This window comes from Equus quagga, chromosome 22 (genome assembly GCF_021613505.1).
Source record: "Equus quagga isolate Etosha38 chromosome 22, UCLA_HA_Equagga_1.0, whole genome shotgun sequence".
NCBI classification, from domain to species: Eukaryota; Metazoa; Chordata; class Mammalia; order Perissodactyla; family Equidae; genus Equus; species Equus quagga.
In genome coordinates, this window is record NC_060288.1 from 31,440,439 (window position 1) to 31,459,235 (window position 18,797).

The 18,797-nt window shown below is 35.1% G+C and overlaps 1 protein-coding gene across 3 annotated transcripts in view; it reads left to right on the forward strand.

Annotated features, from left to right (window-relative positions):
• The window catches only part of GPM6A (glycoprotein M6A), a 311,513-nt gene extending 308,999 nt beyond the window's left edge, over positions 1–2,514 (forward strand). For all 3 annotated transcript variants that reach the window (XM_046648751.1, XM_046648752.1, XM_046648750.1), the window contains one exon: positions 408–2,514. In XM_046648751.1, the coding sequence (XP_046504707.1) occupies positions 408–560 (153 nt within the window). In that variant the 3' untranslated portion in view covers positions 561–2,514. The remainder of the gene's footprint in view (positions 1–407) is intronic.
• Positions 2,515–18,797: the final 16,283 nt, after the last annotated feature.

Below are 18,797 nucleotides of genomic sequence, written 5' to 3' on the forward strand. Positions count from 1 at the left end.
AAATTGACTAGACTCCCACTGTACATGAGACTATTTCTGATTATGGCTTAGAAAACAAAGATACATGAACATGAAACGTATAATCTTATGGTTTGGGTAAATGAGGGCAGAATGGACAGGAAACATCACATAAAGATTAAGAATCAGTCTTCGATATTTCAGAGTTGAAAAAGAAGAGAAAGAGATGCTGAAAGAAAGGGAACCAAGAAGATAGAGTCATATAGTTGCAGGAGTGAGGAAGGAATATATTTTATTTATATCATTCCTATTACCACAGACATTTTGGTTCCATTTTATTAATGAACGTATCCTATATAAGCATCTGATTTGAATATTTCTTTCCTGATAGCAAGGTGTCATGAAGACACTCAACAGACTTGCAGTATAAATTATTTTGTCTTTTTTAGGTTCACTACCTTATGGTTCTGTCTGCCAACTGGGCTTATGTGAAAGATGCCTGCCGGATGCAGAAGTATGAAGACATCAAGTCGAAGGAGGAGCAAGAGCTTCATGACATCCACTCTACTCGCTCCAAAGAGCGGCTCAATGCATACACATAAATAAAACATTCCTGTCCTCTCTACCATTCAAATGCATTGGTGTTTAACTAAGGGCCATCCAACCATCCAACCTTTTGAAAAATAAAATGAAAGTGCTTCTCATCAATGATATGTAGGGTGACTTATGAATCACCTGAATACAATTCTTTGTTGTTTAGCACTTAATTTCCTAATTTGTCAAATTGGTGTAATCAGATCTCTTCTACAAGCTCCTATCCAGCCTTTTTCTTTTTTAAATTTCTCAAACTCATTTAGTAATTCTGTAAGATCAAAGATACTAACATTGTCAAATGCAGAGATTTATTTGATTTTTAACCACTTACCCTGTGTTATACATAACACCTTTTGCATTATTTCTTATGTTTTGAAAAAAATAGCTTTTTATACTTTTTAGTTTTGATTTCGGTAACTAGTTTAACTACAGGTAACCTTCAAAGGGACCATTGTACATTATGAACAATAGACAAAGATGCTATCATGATGACTCTTCTTGAAATATGGAAATTTTGTCTGAAGATCAGTGGCCACATTACCATAGGCCCTGGTTACTGTTTTCATCAATCTAAGGTGCAATTTCTAAATTTGTAAGAGTAGGTTAAAAAAAAGTGCTTCTTATCTTTGTTAACATTGTCTTTTTTCTTGATGTACTTAAAAGGTATTTCTCTCTGATTACTCATGGTTATATTGTGAGCATGTAGAAACAATGATGCTAATGCATGGCTAGTTGCCTTTTTAAGATTGTGGCACCAGGCTTACCTTTTAAAGTTTAGCATAGAGACAATTTAATGGAAATAACTACTGTGGACTATTGGAGAATGATCTTTTTATGATTTAAGCAATGGCTGGATTGGAACTTTTAATATGCTAATGTGGAGCATTAATTACCTTTATGAAGGTGGTATGTTAAGCATAAGCACACTAACCCCTCTCAAGTTGTTCTACCTACTTTAAAAAGTTTGAATGGATTGCACCTCTGTAAACTATCCCTCAGATGTGTATGATATATTTGAAAAGGCTTCCATTAATATAATAGCTTTGCTTGCAGCCTTCCAATCTATGTTGGTTTACCTGTAGTGTTTTTTAAAGTGTGGTCAGAGGCCACTGTAGAATGTATCCTTTCGAAGTGTAGTGATAGATTTGTGTTTTTATTTCAAGTAAGTCATTTTAACCAAATGTCCATTCGTATTCATTTATAAGAAGTACCTATATCAAAGGAATAAAAAAAAGCAATCAGTATTATTGGACCAAATTTGGTGTTTGTTTTAACTTTGACTCTTCTTTTGATTATTTCTAATGCTACAAGAATGCTGTAAAGTGTCTTTTAAAATGATGTAGCCTGACAAGACATTTTTGTCAGTGTATAAAAACTAGGTAGTATTGTGCACTGATTTGACCATTGTGAAATCTTTTCTCAGTGTAAGTGCATTTCTAATAAAATTTATTGAGTGAAACAATCTTTGTACAATGACTAGTCATGCATCATCCGTAATTTTACAAGTTCTTATAGTAGGTAGGGGGTGTTACTAGGGTTATCTGTGGCATGATTATGCATTCTGTAGTATCATTTAATTAATTTGGGGTTTCGCTTCCTTTTTTTACACTTAGATTATCTTACCAGCTCAACATTTTTCGGATATATGCAGTATTACAGATATTCAGCAAAAGTATTAATGGGCTTCTTTAAATTCTATCTTATAGTGTTTCAGTTCTGTGTCTTAACAGTTTGTGATGATTTTTAAACCTGTCTTTTAAAATTATGTAATGATGTTGACGCTTTGGGCTTTTTTTTCTGGTATTAGAGTTTGTATTTTCACAAAGAGTGCTTTGTAGCAGGCATTACAATTAATCTGTTTTGTACATAAATGTGCCAACAGCTTGATGGTGGCGTTTTTGAAATGTAGAACAAAGTGCTTGCAAAATGTAATAAATACACTTGTGTACTTTGTGTACTTATTATTAGTTTCTACAGTGTTTTTTTTGTTTTTGTTTTTCTTGTTTTGTTTATTCCTCTTTCCTATGTGTGTGCATTCTTTCCAAATGCAGTAGACGTGCTTTTCTTAGGAAGCTCAATACATTGGTTGAGTGGACCCAATACTTCAATTAAACTTCTGCTCATGAACATACAATATAGATATGCTAGGGAGCCTGGGAGAGGGTGAAGGGGTAAAGACCTTGGAGGACATTTCATTTAGCATATGATAACTGTTCCCAACTTATGCTATTTCCTTGCCTAATTTTGACTGTTTTGTGTTTTCTTTAGTGTCATAAACTAACAGGGAAACAAAAAAGATCAATGCAATTCAGAGAGAAAAAATGATTTCTTGCTTGGCTTCAAAATATCAAGGTGAGAGCAATGAAATGAAAAATATTTTCTAGACTTTTTCCTTGTTTTGAATGTGGTTTCTTTTGGACAAACTAGAAGTGATGGCAATTTAAAAATAATAAAATAGTAATCAATAAAAACCTTAATTTTCATAAGACCTAAGGAATTGTATTAGTCTTCAATTATTTATGTGGTATTATGAATGGCAGCTTGAAAATTTCATAGACTTAGGTTACAAATATCTGCTGTAATTGTAAGTGGATCTGGACAAAAAGTCTTATGTTTTAAAAAGTCACTTTAAACACAATAAGAAAATTATCTCCTATCTAAGTCTTGTTAAATGATAGTTCTTATTCTTTCCAGTGTTTATGGAATTCTTAGCATAGAAACAAGATAATAAAGAATTATATGTTAAAGAATATCAACATGAACAAAAATCTCACAATATATGGTTTTCAAAAGACTGATCATTGTAAGGTAATTGGAATTTTTTTTTTTTTTTGAGGAAGATTAGCCCTGAGCTAACATCTGCCGCCAATCCTCCTCTTTTTTGCTGAGGAAGACTGGTCCTGAACTAACATCTGTGCCCATCTTCCTCTACTTTATATGTGGGATGCCTGCCACAGCATGGCTTGATAAGTGGTATATAGGTCCACACCCAGGATTCGAACTAGTGAACCCCGGGCGACCAAAGCAGAATGTGAGAACTTAACCACTGTGCCACCAGGCTGGCCCCCAAGATAATTATAATTTTTGAAAACTTAAAAGTCCATTTCTCTTTGTAAAACTACACATTTATCTTTAAAGTGAGTCATTTCCTTTGGGGAATTTTTTTCCCCTAGCTTTATTGAGATATAATTGACATATAATTCTTTGGGGAAGTGTAAAAGCTGATGTTAAGACTAAGGAGATTACTCACTTTAAGAATGAAGGTGTACTGGCCAGTTCTGACTTGGTTGTAATCAGTTTACTTCTTCATGTCAAAACTTACAAAAGTAGATTCTGATTTATTCAGTCAGAGATCAAGTAAACTTGACTTTTTGTTTTATTTTTACCTTTTAGACAAAACAGAAACATATCATTTTAAAGTATATTTCACTTAAGTAACCTGATAGCTGAAATATGCTGAATAATGAAATTTGAATTAAATTATCATACCTTAAAGAAACACTCTATGAAAGTTTTTTGCAAGGTTTCGTACAGCAGATCACTTGAAGTCAGTGGAAGCAAGTCTGTGTAAAATGCTGCTAGCTCAAATGTCAACATCTTTTGTGGCTTAAGTAAGCCCAAGATCTTGAGTTTATTCTTGTAAAAGTGAATTTTACCTGTTTATCATTTTAGGTTCTTTTGCTCTTTTCCATAAAAATCCATTATGCATGAAAATTGAAAATAGCTTGGAAAATGAAATAAGTTGAATTATTAAATTCATTATTAAAAGAATTAATGAAATAAATAAAATATTAAAAGAAATAATAATAAAATGAAATTAAATTTATCTTGACCATTGTTATTTCTAATTTGTGGACACTCTTACAGATGGAAATAAAAACAAACAAATTGGAACAAATAAAGAAACAATGGGGGAATAGAAAATAGGAAAGAGAATAGATCCATGTAATTCTGTTATTCTTTGAATAAAAGGGAAAAGGAAAAGAGCAGTTTTATTCGAAGATATATATTGTAGAGGGGGGAAATTTTAAAAAGAATGTAAGAAAAACAAAGGATTAAACCAAGAAACAGCCTACAAAATGAAAAAAAAAGTGCAGAAAAACAATTTAGACCTCAGGTATTAAAATATAGGACAACAGTAGTGCTAAGGAAAGGAAGGTGTGTAAACAGTTTAATATTGTTGTAAGATTTGCAAGGTTCTTACAATATGTATGTGATGTAGTATATTGTCAGCTCAAGATGGAATGTAACACATTAAATATACATGTTGTAATTGGCAGAGCAACTGAAAGAATATAAAGAATAGCTGAAGTCTATATAAATGTAGAAGGCATTACTACAAATACTAAGTTCAAATAGAAAAAAGGAATATAAGACCAAAGAACCTAAAAGACAAATAGAAAGCATATTCTAAGATGGTAGACTTAAATCCAAGCCAATTGATAATTGTATTAAAAGTAAATATCTTCTGAGGCCGTCCAGGTGGCATAGTGGTTAACTTCCCATGCTCCGCTTCCATGTCCTGGTGTTCATGGGTTCGGATCACCCATGCAGACCTATGAACTGTTCATCAAGCCATGCTGTGGTGGTGTCCCACATGCAAAATAGAGGAAGATTGGCACAGATGTTAGGTCAGGGACAATCTTCCTCAAACAAAAAGAGGAAGATTGGTACCATATATTAGCTCAGGGCCAACTTCCTCACACACACAAAAGTAAATGGCTTCTCAACTCCAAAAGAAAGGTAGAGACTGTTAGACCAATGAACAGCAAAGCCCAATTTTATCCTCTTTACAAGTGATGCACATTATTATAATGAAAAATTCGGGTTAATAGTGAAAAATGCGAAAAGATATACAATGAAAGCACAAATAATAAGAAAGTTCATGCTATTATATTAATATCAGAGAAACAGATTTAAAATCTAGAAGCATGAGCAGAGATACAGAGAAATACTTATAATGATAAAAGTCACTTTTTTAAGACTACAAAAACCCTAAATATGTATGCATCTAATAACAAAGCTTCACGTGCATGAAACAAAATTTATAGAACTAAAGAGAAAAATAGACAAATTCACAAATATAGACAGATATTATAACACCCCATTCTCAGTAGTTGATAGAGAAAGTAGAAAAGAATCATTGAACCTAAGGAAGATTACAATACTATCAACCAAACTGACTTAATTGATTTATAAAACATAACCCTAAACTATTGCACAATACACATTCTTTTCATATGCTCGTGGAACCTTCTCATAGATAGATTATATGCTGGAAACAAGTTAAGGATATATTCCCTCAATAATTCTATTCAATATTATACTCAAGAGAGTCCTAGTCTATTTCAATATTGCAAGAAAATGAAATAGACACACAGGTCAGAAAGGAAGAAATAAAACATCTTTATTTGTACATGACATGATACATAGAAAATCCTTAGAAGTCTACAAAAAACCCAGTTTGGATCCTGGGTGCAGACCTACACACTTCTCATCAAGCCATGCTGAGGAGGCATCCCACAGAGAAGAACTAGAAAGACCTACAACTATGTTATACCACTATGTAGTGGGCTTTGGGGAGAAAAAAAGGAGAAAGATTGGCAATAGATGTTAGCTCAGGTTCAAACTTCCTCAAAAAAAAAAAAAAAGCAACACTTGTACAGGAATGTCCATAGCGTATTTATGCCTTGAGAAAGAGAAAAACAACCCCTGACTGCTCTCAACTGGCAGGTGACTCGTCTGGCTATTAGAGATTTTCTCCTGTTGATCGCGCACCATTTCAGAGATGACCAAATCAAAAACAGTCAATCTGTGACCATGATGGAGCAAGACAAAACGAAGACTATTCCAGAATTATGTTTGGGCACAGCTGAAAACACGAACTGTCTAAAGTCACCTCACAAAGAATCTACTTCTCCCTCTCATTGCTAATTTAAATGGCTGCTGCTTCGTTACCACTTAATCTTTAGTGCTACCTTGTTCCTCTTGCATTTTGGATAAAAAATTATGAAGATATTCAATCATAGAATTGTCCTCACTTTCTGACAGTACCTAATCCAGAGCATGCATCCTTGAACACTGTCCCACATCTCCCAAACCAAATGCAAATCCTACAGCAATCCTGTTATCACTGTGTGGTTGTCTATTGCTGGCCAAAAAACGATTCCAAATTTAGTGGCTTAAAACAACATTTATTATCTGTTTCTGTGGATCAGTAATCCAGGCGGAGCTAGTCTCGACATCTTGATTATCTGGCTCTGGGTCTCTTGGAAGACTTCAGTCATCTCAAGGCTTGCCTGGAAATGATCTCCCTCGTAGCTTACTCACTCACATCGTTGTTGGCAGGATCCAGTTCTTTGTGGGCTACACGCTGACATGACAGTATCTCACAAGCTGTTAAGGGAACTTCCTGAGGTGATGGATTACTCTGTATCTTTATGGGGATGGTGGTTATATGAGTGCACTCATTCCTCAAAACTAATGAACTTGTACACCTAAATCTCTGAATGTCATTTTATGTATATTATATATAATGATTATACATCAATTTAAAAAATCAGATTCAACAAAATTAAAATTAAAAGAAGAAAAATGCAGACTTCTGAGAACATCTCTCTGGGTTCATATCTTGTTTCTGCCATTGTGGTCTTGGGGAAGGTATTAGTCTCTTTTTGTCTCAGTTTCCATATCTATAAGACTGCAATTGCTATAAAATAGTACCTACTTCATAAAGTTTTGCAAGATAATCTGTGTGAAGTGACTGACAGTGAGATCGATGTATTACTATATGTCTTAAATAGTTAATTATGTTAAGATAATCATTGGATATGGGGACTAGAAAGGACTGTAGATATCATTTTTTAATTTCTCATTTATACATAAACTCAGAGACATTAAGGGAATTGCCCAAGAATATACAGTAATTTATTTATCAACCTTGTGCTGTATCTCAGGTTTTCTGTTATTATGATTCAACTGAGTTGAGGGGTGGCTGAAGTGGGTAACATCAAATACTATCTTTTGTTTGCTTCTGTGACTTCCATTGGACTTTGAGTTGAGTATTTCATAGTGAATACGGAGCCCTGTGTAAAAAAATTAAGGGCACAATATAACTAGATATATTAAACCGATGACAGCTCATTTCATGTTATAACCATTTTCACAGACATCTGCCCAAATGATAATTTTAGCAATTTACCATTTTCCCATCTTGTTGATGAAAAAAAGGGGAATCTGTGTGTTTATAATTTATAATCTTATGCTAAAAAGCAAAAACAGTTGGCCGTATATTGCAGTCATTTTGTAAATCAGTATTTGAAAATCAGTCACATTTAAAATGGCAATTTTTCTACATAAAAAATAGAATATGAGTTTTTGAAGAAAAGAATTCCTTCATTCTGTGGTACTTTCAACAATAATATTCTGTGAAGGAGTTTACAAATGATTACTGCCAATTGTGGTTGAATAATCTATAAGTGATTCTATACCAAAGGGGATATCTTTATTTTTATTTTTTATAAATAGTATCTTGTATTTTCACCCTTAGTTTCAGAAACATCACAAAAGCATTGGAAAAGCCTTATGTGTTGGATTGAAAACCCTTCTGTACTTAGTGGTCTCATAATTTCAGATTTTTCATAATAATGAAATAAACCTCAAAACAAAGAATTCCAGTGATGAGTGAATTAAAATATAAATACGAGTTAGGATATATCTGATGTGAATGTAAGCTAATTTTAAATGGAAGCTTATTTTTTTGACCATTTTATATTCTTCATTTTTAAAGATGCCGCCGATGAATGACTGTCAGAACTCAATGACAGAGTGGGTCCGTGACAACCCCATACTTTGAAATGAGCTTGTGCTCTCTCCTGGTCATTTCATTACAGTGACTCAACCTCTGCAATCAGTAATATATGTATATTTCTGTAACTAATACTTTTCTAACGCTTTTCAGTTCAAAGATACTTAGTTTTCATCACTATTTTGTAGAATTCATACCCTAGGAAATGACATCAATGACTTTAAATGATCTGCAATAGGATGGTTTTGTAACTGATTTGAGAATGCAAATCTTAGGTACAAGGATAATATACTGTTTTATTATAGTTCTATTTTTGTCTCATTATTTTCTATTAAAATTGTGCTTGAGAGAATGTTCACTGTGGCTTATTGATTTTCTTCAGTGTACTGTATAGCAGCTACTTGAAGGATGAGAAGCAACCCAGATGTCATGCTGTCAGGGCAAGCTCATCATCTGATATAAACTATTTATCCTGAGAGACAGTAAATAAATTGCCTAAGAAAGTGATTAGGTCTATGGTTTATAAGAACAAGAGGTATTTGGATGTGTCTGCCATTTGGTAGACCTTTGTTTTGGTCAAGGACGATATGCCGTGAGGGAGTATTTGTCTACTAGCTTTCTGAAAGTATGTTGGCTCTCCTATTTTGCTTTAAATATGTTAACAGTTAGTTGTTAATAAGAGGTGTGGTCTATAAAAACTATTGTTCAGTTTGTGTACGTCTTGATTTTTGCTTTGTAATTTTAGAGAAACATCTCTAATTGGAAGAATTCCATGACAAATTTCAGCTTTCATTATGCTAATTGTTAATGAAAATCTTTATGAAGAGGAGAGGGTCCCCTGATATAGGCCTAAATATAGAGAGAAAGGGCTTATATATTTACATGGTCCATCTTTACACTGCTCATCTAACAGTGTAAAATAAAAATTCTATAAATTTTCTGCCAACAGTTGTGTCTATTTTCAGTTGTGATAATGAAAATGGACACAGCTATCCCTGAATAGCAGTTAACTTAACCTCTTAAATTGCAAGAGTACCTGAGAAATCCAGAATAGACCATCAATGATTTTGTATCCAATAGGTATAAGATAATTGAATATGAAGATCAGCTAACCAATCTTGTTTGACTATTTGACCGATATGAGTTGGGGTAACCAGGGGAAAAGAAACTCTGAGATTATTGTTCATGTTGCCTCATCTATAAGAGGGAATGATAACAGTACCAATTTCATGAGGTTTTAGTGAGGATTAAAGAGTATGTGTGTGTGTATATATATATATATATGTGTATATATATATATGTCTATCCATCCAGCCAGCCAGCCAGCCATCTATCTGTCTAAATTAGAACTTGGCTCATTGTACGCACAGCATATTTTAGCTATTAAAAGTATGTATTAGCTGTCATTCATTCATTCACAAAATATTTACTTAACATTTTCTATGTACCAAGTACTGTTTTAAGACTTGCCTATATCATTATTTAAAAAAACACTAAGATTTTAGTCTTTTTGTAGATTAAGTTCTAGAGAGAATACAGATTATTAGATTAATTTGGCCCATGGATGATGGTAGCTCTGAACATTGCAATAGCAATAGAGGTAATGTGAAGTGGCCACATTTTGGATATATTGCTAAGGTAGAGCCAGGAGGATTTTCTGACAAATTGGGAGAGGTCTGAAAGAGAAAGAGAAAAGACAAAGTTGACTCTATATAAGTTTTACTCATAATTACAAAAACTTAGAAGCAACCAAGATAGGTGAAGTACCAAGATGTTCTTTGGTAGGTGAAAGGATAAACTGTGGTACATCCTGACCATGGAATATTATTCAACGCTAAGAAGAAATGAGCTGTCAAGCAATGAAAAGACATGGGGCAACGTTAAATGCATATTATTAAGTGAAAGAAGCCAATCTGAAAAGGCTGCATCCTGCATGATTCCAACTACACAGCATTCTGGAAAAGACAAAACAATGCACATAGTAGAAAGATCAGTGGTTGCCAGGGATTGAGGGGGAAGGATGAATAGGTGGAGCACAAGGGATGTTTAGGGCGGTGAAACTACTCTAGATGATACGATAATGATGGAGACATGTCATCATACATTTGTCCACACCCATCGAATGTCTAACACTGGAAGTGAACCCTAATGTAAACTACGGACTCTGGGTCATAATGACGTGTCAATCTAGGTTCGTGAGTTGTAACAAATGTACCATCTGGTGGGGATGCTAATAATGGGGGAGGCTGCACATGTGTGGGGCCATGTGAGAAGTCTCTGCATCTTCTGTTCAGTACTGCTCTAAATCTAAAACTGCTCTAAAAATTAAAATCTGTTTTTAAAAACTAAATAGTAATATACTCACTAGGGGAGTAACCAGAATTTGGAGCACCCATAAATTAGTGCTGGCTTTACCTTTTATTTTTTTCATCCATTATCCTCAGGTTTGGCTCAATGCAGTCCAAAATTTGGGAGTGGGCATCAGCATGGACAGACAGAAAGCTCTAGCAGGAACACTCTAGTTCTGGCTTGAGGAGCATGACAGGGCTCTCCTAACACTCAGAGAGAGTGGGGGAAATATCCTATTTATTTTCTTTTCTGTTTTCTCATGCCCCAGCTCCGTAGCAAGCCTGTGATAAGGGTAGTAGTAGTGACAACCGTGGCAGTGGTGTCAGTTTTTCAGACTGAAGGAACCGTTGTCTCAAGAGGATGGCTGGACCATCTATTGCATTTTTAACAATTTCCTGTCCTTCTGCTGCTTGGCCTCAGATGCAGATGGAATAACAGAAAACTGTGGGACAGAAAGGCTAAAGAAATCCTTAGCTTTCTGGCCAGAGAACCAAGTAGGAGAGCCCAAGGGAAATAGTAAGCACTGTACAGAGAACGGAAGGGAGTATCTGAGGAAAGTGACCCCAGGGAGTTGTTCGTAACCTTCTAGGCTCATCCCCAAGTTGCACATGTGTGGGTCTCATCATAAGGAACATGCCACCTATTTCAAAAACCATTGTGGAACAGACTCAGGTCTCAACCTGGTTCCAGTTCTGTGTGGGATGGTTTGGAATGCTGCCTGTTCACATTAAAACTAGAAAAATCTTGAAATACAATATATAAATTTACCTTCACCAAAAATGTGTTTTACGGGGCTGGCCCAGTGGCATCGTAGTTAAGTTTGCATGCACTGCTTTGGCAGCCCAGGGTTTGTGAGTTTGGATCCTGGGTGCAGACCCACACACCTCTCATAAAGTCATGCTGTGGTGGCATCCCACATACAAAATAAAGGAAGATTGGGACCAATGTTAGCTCAGCGACAATCTTCCTCAAGCTAAAAGAGGAAGACTGACAACAGATGTTAGCTCAGGGCCAATCTTCCTCACCAAAAAAAAATATATTTATATATATATTTTACATTTATGAAGGATGCTGTTTTTATTTTAGGACTATATTTAATGACATTAATTGTAAATGCTTATAAACCAACAAACTAACTCAAGAAATTGGATTATACAAGGATTACACAGGGATTAATTAGGCACAAAATATTTAACAACAGACTGAATGTTCAATTATTTGTAAAAAATGAAAACCTTGGTTTTGGCTCTGGGTTACGTATGTGCAGAGGCTAAATGTTCCACATACACACTAGAATCTTGGCTTGGTTTCCTCTTTTAAATAATGTTATGTCAAAACTACTATATGGTTTAGTTTTAAAATGATGAAATCCCCCTTAATTAACAGAAAAGAACAATAATGAGTATTTCAGTCTTTATCAAAATGTATAACCTAAAATGTTCAAAATGCTCACCTTCTAGCTACAATCCAGAGCTAATTTGAAGCCAATTATGCTTGAAGAAGATGAACTAAGGAAGAATATAAAAATTGATGGTAATTTTCACTAATGGTGGACCAAAATAGTTTATAGGGTTGCAAAATTATTAAGACATAAAGGGTATACTTGTACAACAGGAAAATTCTTCTCAGAACAAGAGAAATTTTCTTTACAACTACTAACAAAATCTGAGATCTTTGATAGAATGATTAAGTGGATAAATTATGAAAAGCCAAGAATTACTAGTTTAAGGAACATATTCTCTTACCATTTTTCTAGGTTTTTAAAAGTTATTTTGTATGTTGATTCAGGTCTTCAGAGGGCCACGTGTCTGAGCCACACCTCACTCATTATCTATGGAATTGAATTTAAGTTGAACGTTTTGTCTGACTCTGGTTTTTCATTAATTGTTCTAAGAATGGATATTAATGAAAACTGTTTATGTACATGATGAAATTGTCTAAGCATTATGTTTATCTGTCCTCCATATAAAGGTCCATGAGAACAGCTCTGTGTCAGTCATGATAAGGAGACACTGCTCCTGGATAATATCAGTGTCTTTATAAAAATTAAGGGCTATTGATTTCATAAACATATAAAAGACAAAATGGGATAGTATGTTGTACAGATCTGCAAATATTGTGCAAAAAACCCCCAAAACTATCTCGTTTTGACTAAAATTAAAATGACAAATATAATTAAAATAGTACATTGTGATTTTGTAGACCTCAAATATGATGATTAATTCTGTTATATGCTAATATTTTATAACATAATCATAGAAATTTACTTATTTTCTAATATTATGTTTCATTTTGGTCAAAGAAGCTTCAAAGAAGCCAAATAGAAATTATAGTAGTTTTTAATTCCTTCACTCATTTAACTAACATTAATTGAACACTTAACTAAGTGACAGATATTATAGGACAATCCACTGCAGAATTTGAACAAGATATACTTCCTCCATTCAAGAACTTAGCAAGTTAGTAGAGAAATTCCATGAATATAGGAAGAATTGCACTAAGACTGTAGGTGGTGTGCTGAATGTTGCAATTTTAAAGTTTCTTTTAGCTGGGTGCTTATTAATTACACCAAAGGGGTGGAAAGAAGGCAACAAGTAATTTATCTCCATCCATCATCTCATCATCAGGAGTGAGATGCAGATGAATTCCCTAGGTTCTTCTGTTTATTTTTGTTGTATGAGAGGAAGAAAAAAAATAAGCTGATAAAGACCAGAGCAAAATAACAGAGGTTAAGGAGTTACCTGGTTTTATACTTTCCTTGATCCGTACTATTTGTACTGACTTCAAAACCATTCTTTCTTTTTTTAAGACTGTGAGAATCATCATGGCTCTGAAGAAAGCCTTGGGTGTTGGACAGAGATGGGTGGGAGAGTGACAAGACAGAAAGGGTAGGAAATGAGCAGATGGAGTTATTTTTAAGAAATGAAAAAATGGTCTTATTTCACTTGGACCTGTATGAAGAAGAGAAAGAAAATCCAGTTCAAGTATTCAGATTTCTTTGCAGAAAAGAATAATATATGTCCCCAGAAAGATGGATGCACACCATGAAAACCACGCTTCTTGCTTTTCCAGTTCATGGACAGGTGGAATATGCGTTGATTGGATCAGCGGTCTCTAAAAATGCTGTGCAGCTGGTGAAGTCTGGATATATCAAATAATTTTGTTACCCTTCTCTCAAAGTTATCCTATCTGTTATCTTCATATTCAAGACATTTAAAGAAGCATGCTGGTTCTCAGCGATGGGTAACATCCCCTGTGTCATGAGACTCAAAATGTCACTGGGCTCAAAAGGAAGACGGTAGGGAAAAGATCATATTTCCTGACTGTTGGGAACATAAATTGTACTCTTTACTTTGGTTCTTGCTTGTCTTTAGTTTTGTTTACATGGTAAGAATTTCAGAGGGCAACATAAGGTTCAGTAGGATGGAGACTATAGGGACATTACACTAGATTTCAGTGTCAAACACACACTTGTGATAGATTGGACAGCTCATGAAATTAGTGATAAAACATAAAATGAGACATATCAAATTGAATTCTTAAGGAGCAAGGAGCACATCAGAGTTCATTCCCCTCCTTACCACTAATTTTAATATCATGAGAGAAGCAACGCAGAATACTGAGTGTTGATACGGGGACCAGTTATACGGGTACTGATTTTTTAATCATTGTCTTTATCAGCCAAACTTGTAACTGTATATATTAATAGTTACCATTATAAGGCACTGCGGAGAGTATATTTTTATTATTATTTCCATTTTGCACATGAGTGAACAGACCTAGAGATATTAATTAGCTTGTTCTAAGTCCTATTAAAAAATAGTGTTGTGTTCAAAACAACTGTCTGATTCCAAATTCCTAATAAGAACTATAGTTTAACAGAACCAATGGAGGACCAAAGTGTGGAGTATAGCCTAACGAAAAGGAAATATACGCTCTAGCCCATTTATTGATCTCTTTAGTCTTTATTTTCTCCTCTGTAAAATAGGAAAATTAGGAACTGTTCTTTCAAAAACTGGGCATAACTGTGAGAAATATGAGTTGAAAACAAATTTAATTCAAAAACAGAAGGTTACAAATAGATTGAAGGCCATGATGGAGTAAATGAGAGTAGAATTTTCATCCTACCTTTGTCGACTAAAGACTAGACAAAACGTGAAATGATAGTTTTCCAACATTGGACCACAGGCAGCAGAGAACTGTGATCCCTGAAATAGAGGAAACAAATGAAGTCAACCATATATTTGCCTCAGTCAACTGTCCGGAAGCCACGGCACAGTCTGGGGAAAGCCAAGCAGTAGTTACTCAGTTGAGGAGACAGAGATTGGAATTAATCAAGCAAGGTGGCTTCAATTTGTGAGGCAAGTTATCTGAGAGGAGAGAGCTTCACAAAAGGAAAGCTCTAGAGATCTGGCAAGGGAGGCGCATAAGTCTTTGAGCACTGATCCGCCTCTGTGTAAGAGGGCACCACCTGAAGATGGAGAACCACCAGAAACTCCAGAAGCCCCTGCAGGGCTTGGAATCCTTTGTGTTTCCAACTGCCAAAAGGGAAAGACTTTACAATAAACAAGCATTGGGTAGAATCCTCAGAAAAGCATCAACTCAGTAGTGGGTATCATTTGGCCCCAGACCAAAAGTTGCTCCAAATTGACCTTAAACAAAACTTAACTGCAGGCCTGACCCAACAACAAAATGTACTAAACTTATGGAGATCAAGACTATCACTCACGAGGATAAACCATATCCTGGGCCATAAAGCACATTGTTATAAATTCTAAAAGAGAGAAATTAATCAAAATATTATCTGTGACCACAACAAATTGACACAGGAATCAATAATAGAAAGATATCTGACAAAGTCTTTCAAAATTTGGAGACAAAATAACATACTAATATGTAACTCATAGGTCAAAGAAACAAATCAAAAGAGAAATTTGAACTTATTTTGAATGGAATGCAAATGAAAATACAGCATACCAAAGCTTTGGGATTCAAGTGAAACAGGGCTTAGGGAGAAATTTATAGCATTAAAAGCTCATACTACAAGACATGAAAGTCTTAAAGATCTAATCTTCTTTGTTAAGAAACTATAAAAAGAAGAACAAATCCAACTTTAAGTAAGCAAAAGGGAGCAATAAGGATAAAGGCAGAAATCAATGAAATGGAAAAGAGAAAAACAACAGAGAAAAATCAATGAACTCCAAAATCTGTTCTTTGAATAGATCAGTAAAATTGACGACATTTATTCAGAAAAACCCCCAAAGAAAAAATACACAAATTACCAATATCAGGAAAGAAAACAAGGACAATAGATAGACCCCATAGACAAAATGTTAATATTTTTAAAAACCATGAATAAATTTGATAACTAAGATGAAATGTACAAATTCCTTGACAGACACAAACTACTAAGAAGCTACTAGGAAATGAAGTAAGAATAAATAAGCAAACTAAATAGCCCTATGTCATTTGAAGCAATCAAAATTATGGTTGAAAACTGTTCCACAAAGAAAACTGAAGATTGCAGTTGCTTTAAGAAATACGTAATGTCAATTGGGCACAAACTTTTCCAGTTACTAGAGGAGGAGGCCAGCATTGCTCTGATACCCAATGAATTACAAGCAAAACAAAAAAGACAACTATCTCTCATGAAATACACATGAAAAAGTATTTAACAAAATTTTAGCAAATTGAATCCACCCCTATGTAAAAAAGATGATTAATACATTAGGACCAAGTTGGATTTATCCCAGGAATACAAGGTTTCACATTTGAAACAGCAAACAATTTAATTTACCATGTTAACACACACACACACAAAGAAGAAACATATAATTATCTTAATTGATACAGAACAAGCAATTAACAAAATGCAACAGGGGGCCGACCCCCATGGCCAAGTGGTTAAATTCTCGCTCTGCTTCTGTGGCCCAGGTTTTGCTGGTTGGGATCCTGAGCTGGACTAGACATGGCTCATCAAGCCACGCTGTGGAAGCATCCCACATAGAAGAACTAGAATGACTTCCAACTAGGATATACAACTATGTACTGGGGCTTTGGGGAGACAAGAAAAAAAAAGATTGGCAATAGATGTTAGCTCAGGGCCAATCTTTCTTACCAAAAAAAAGTGCCTTAAAAAAATAAATATGGAAACTATTTTTTGAAAAAGAAAACAACAAAACAAAATGCAACACCCGTTTGTGATGAAAACAGTCAGAAAACTAAGAACAAAGGGGAACTTTGTCAATGTAATAAAGAGCATTTACAAAAAGCCTAAAGCAAAGATCACACTTAATTGTGAATAATGAAAACGTTTTGCCCCAAAGGTCAGGAAAAGGCAAGAATGTCCTTTATCACCACTTCTTTTCAACATTTTAGTGGAGGTCCTAGCCCGTGTACCTTACGTAATTTTTTTTTTAAGAGCAGTTTTAGGTTCACAGCAAAATTGAGAAGAAAATACGGAGATTTCCCATATATATCTTACTCCCCACACATGTGCAGCCTTCCCCACTATCAACACCCCCCACCAGAGGATGCATTTGTTACAATGATGAACTTATATGGACACATCTTAATCACCTGGAGTCTGTAGTTTACCTTATGGTTCACTCTTGGTGTTGTACATTCTATGGGTTTGGACAAACGTATAAGGACATGTCTCCATCATTATAGTATCATCCAGAGTCATTTCACTGCCCTGAAAGTATTTATCTCTGTCTATTCTTCCCTCTCCCTCCTCATAACCTCTGGCAACCACTGATCTTTTTACTGTCTCCATAGTTTTACCTTTTCCATAATGTCATATAGTTGGAAGCATACAGTATGTAGCATTTTCTGATTGGCTTCTTTCACTTAGTAATAGTCATTTAAAGGTCCTCCATGTCTTTTCATGGCTTGATAGCTCTTGTATTTCTAGCATTGAATAATATTTCATTGTCTTGATGTTCCACAGCCTCTTTGAAAAACAGTTTGGCGGTTCCTGAAAGGGTTAAGCATAGAGTTACTAAAAACGTTTGTCTCTGCCTCTTCATCCCTCCTCTTTCCCTCAATCCTTGGCAACCACCAATCTTTTACTGTCTCCATAGTTTTGCCTTCTCCAGAAAGTCATACAGCTGGACTCATAGAGTATGTAGCTTTTCCAAATTGGCTTCTTTCACTTAGCCATATGCACCATCATTTAATAGGAGGTAGAACAATTCAATTAATATCTCTAAGTCTGTTTTATTTTCTCACAGTTCTGGAGGCTGAAAGTCAGAGCTCAGGGTCTCAGCATGGTGGGATTCTGGCGTGGGCTCTCTTTCTGGCTATGTAGATGGCCACCAAATCCTGGTGTCCTCACAGGGCAGAGAGGATGCTCCGTTGTCTTTTCCTCTTCTATAACGGCACCAGTTCTGTCGTCTCAGGGCTCCACCCTTATGACGTCATTTAACTTTAATCATTTCCTTCAAGGCCTCATTGCCAAAATAGTCACATGGGGCATTAGGACTTCAAATATGAATTTTGGGTGGACACAACTTGGTCTGTAGGAAGGAGCCACTTTTCAGCCCACCACAGTAGTGTTCCTTCATTCTTCCTCTGCTGTCATAAGCATAGCCTAGACAATTACCCATAAAAAGGAAACAGAAGAGCATCAATGAACACAGATGCAATCCCCCCCTTTCCCCTCCATAGCTCATTCTCTACAATGTCTTTTAAACATAATACTCTGATCATTAGGTGTAAATTATAAAGATGCAATATAGTAGCTTTGGAAATAATTTGTTGTTGTTGTTTAATTTGTTAGTTTGTTTGTTTTACTCTCCAGGAAAGACCATCTATGATACAACCTTCTAGTGGTCACTCCTTAACGTTTGGGAGATTGATTGACTTACTCCTTTGAATTGTGATGCCCTGGTTCTGTGTGCACCCTACAGGAGCTATAAAACTACATGCCTATGAGTTAGTTAAACTGGTGGATGAAATGCTTTTACTTTCAGTGGATAACCAGCTTGAAGAAATCATATTATCTAGACATTGCAAAGCATTTTTCCTACACATACAAGTTACCAGTTCTTCCTATAAATACCTTTTCTTCCAGTCGTCTGAGAGT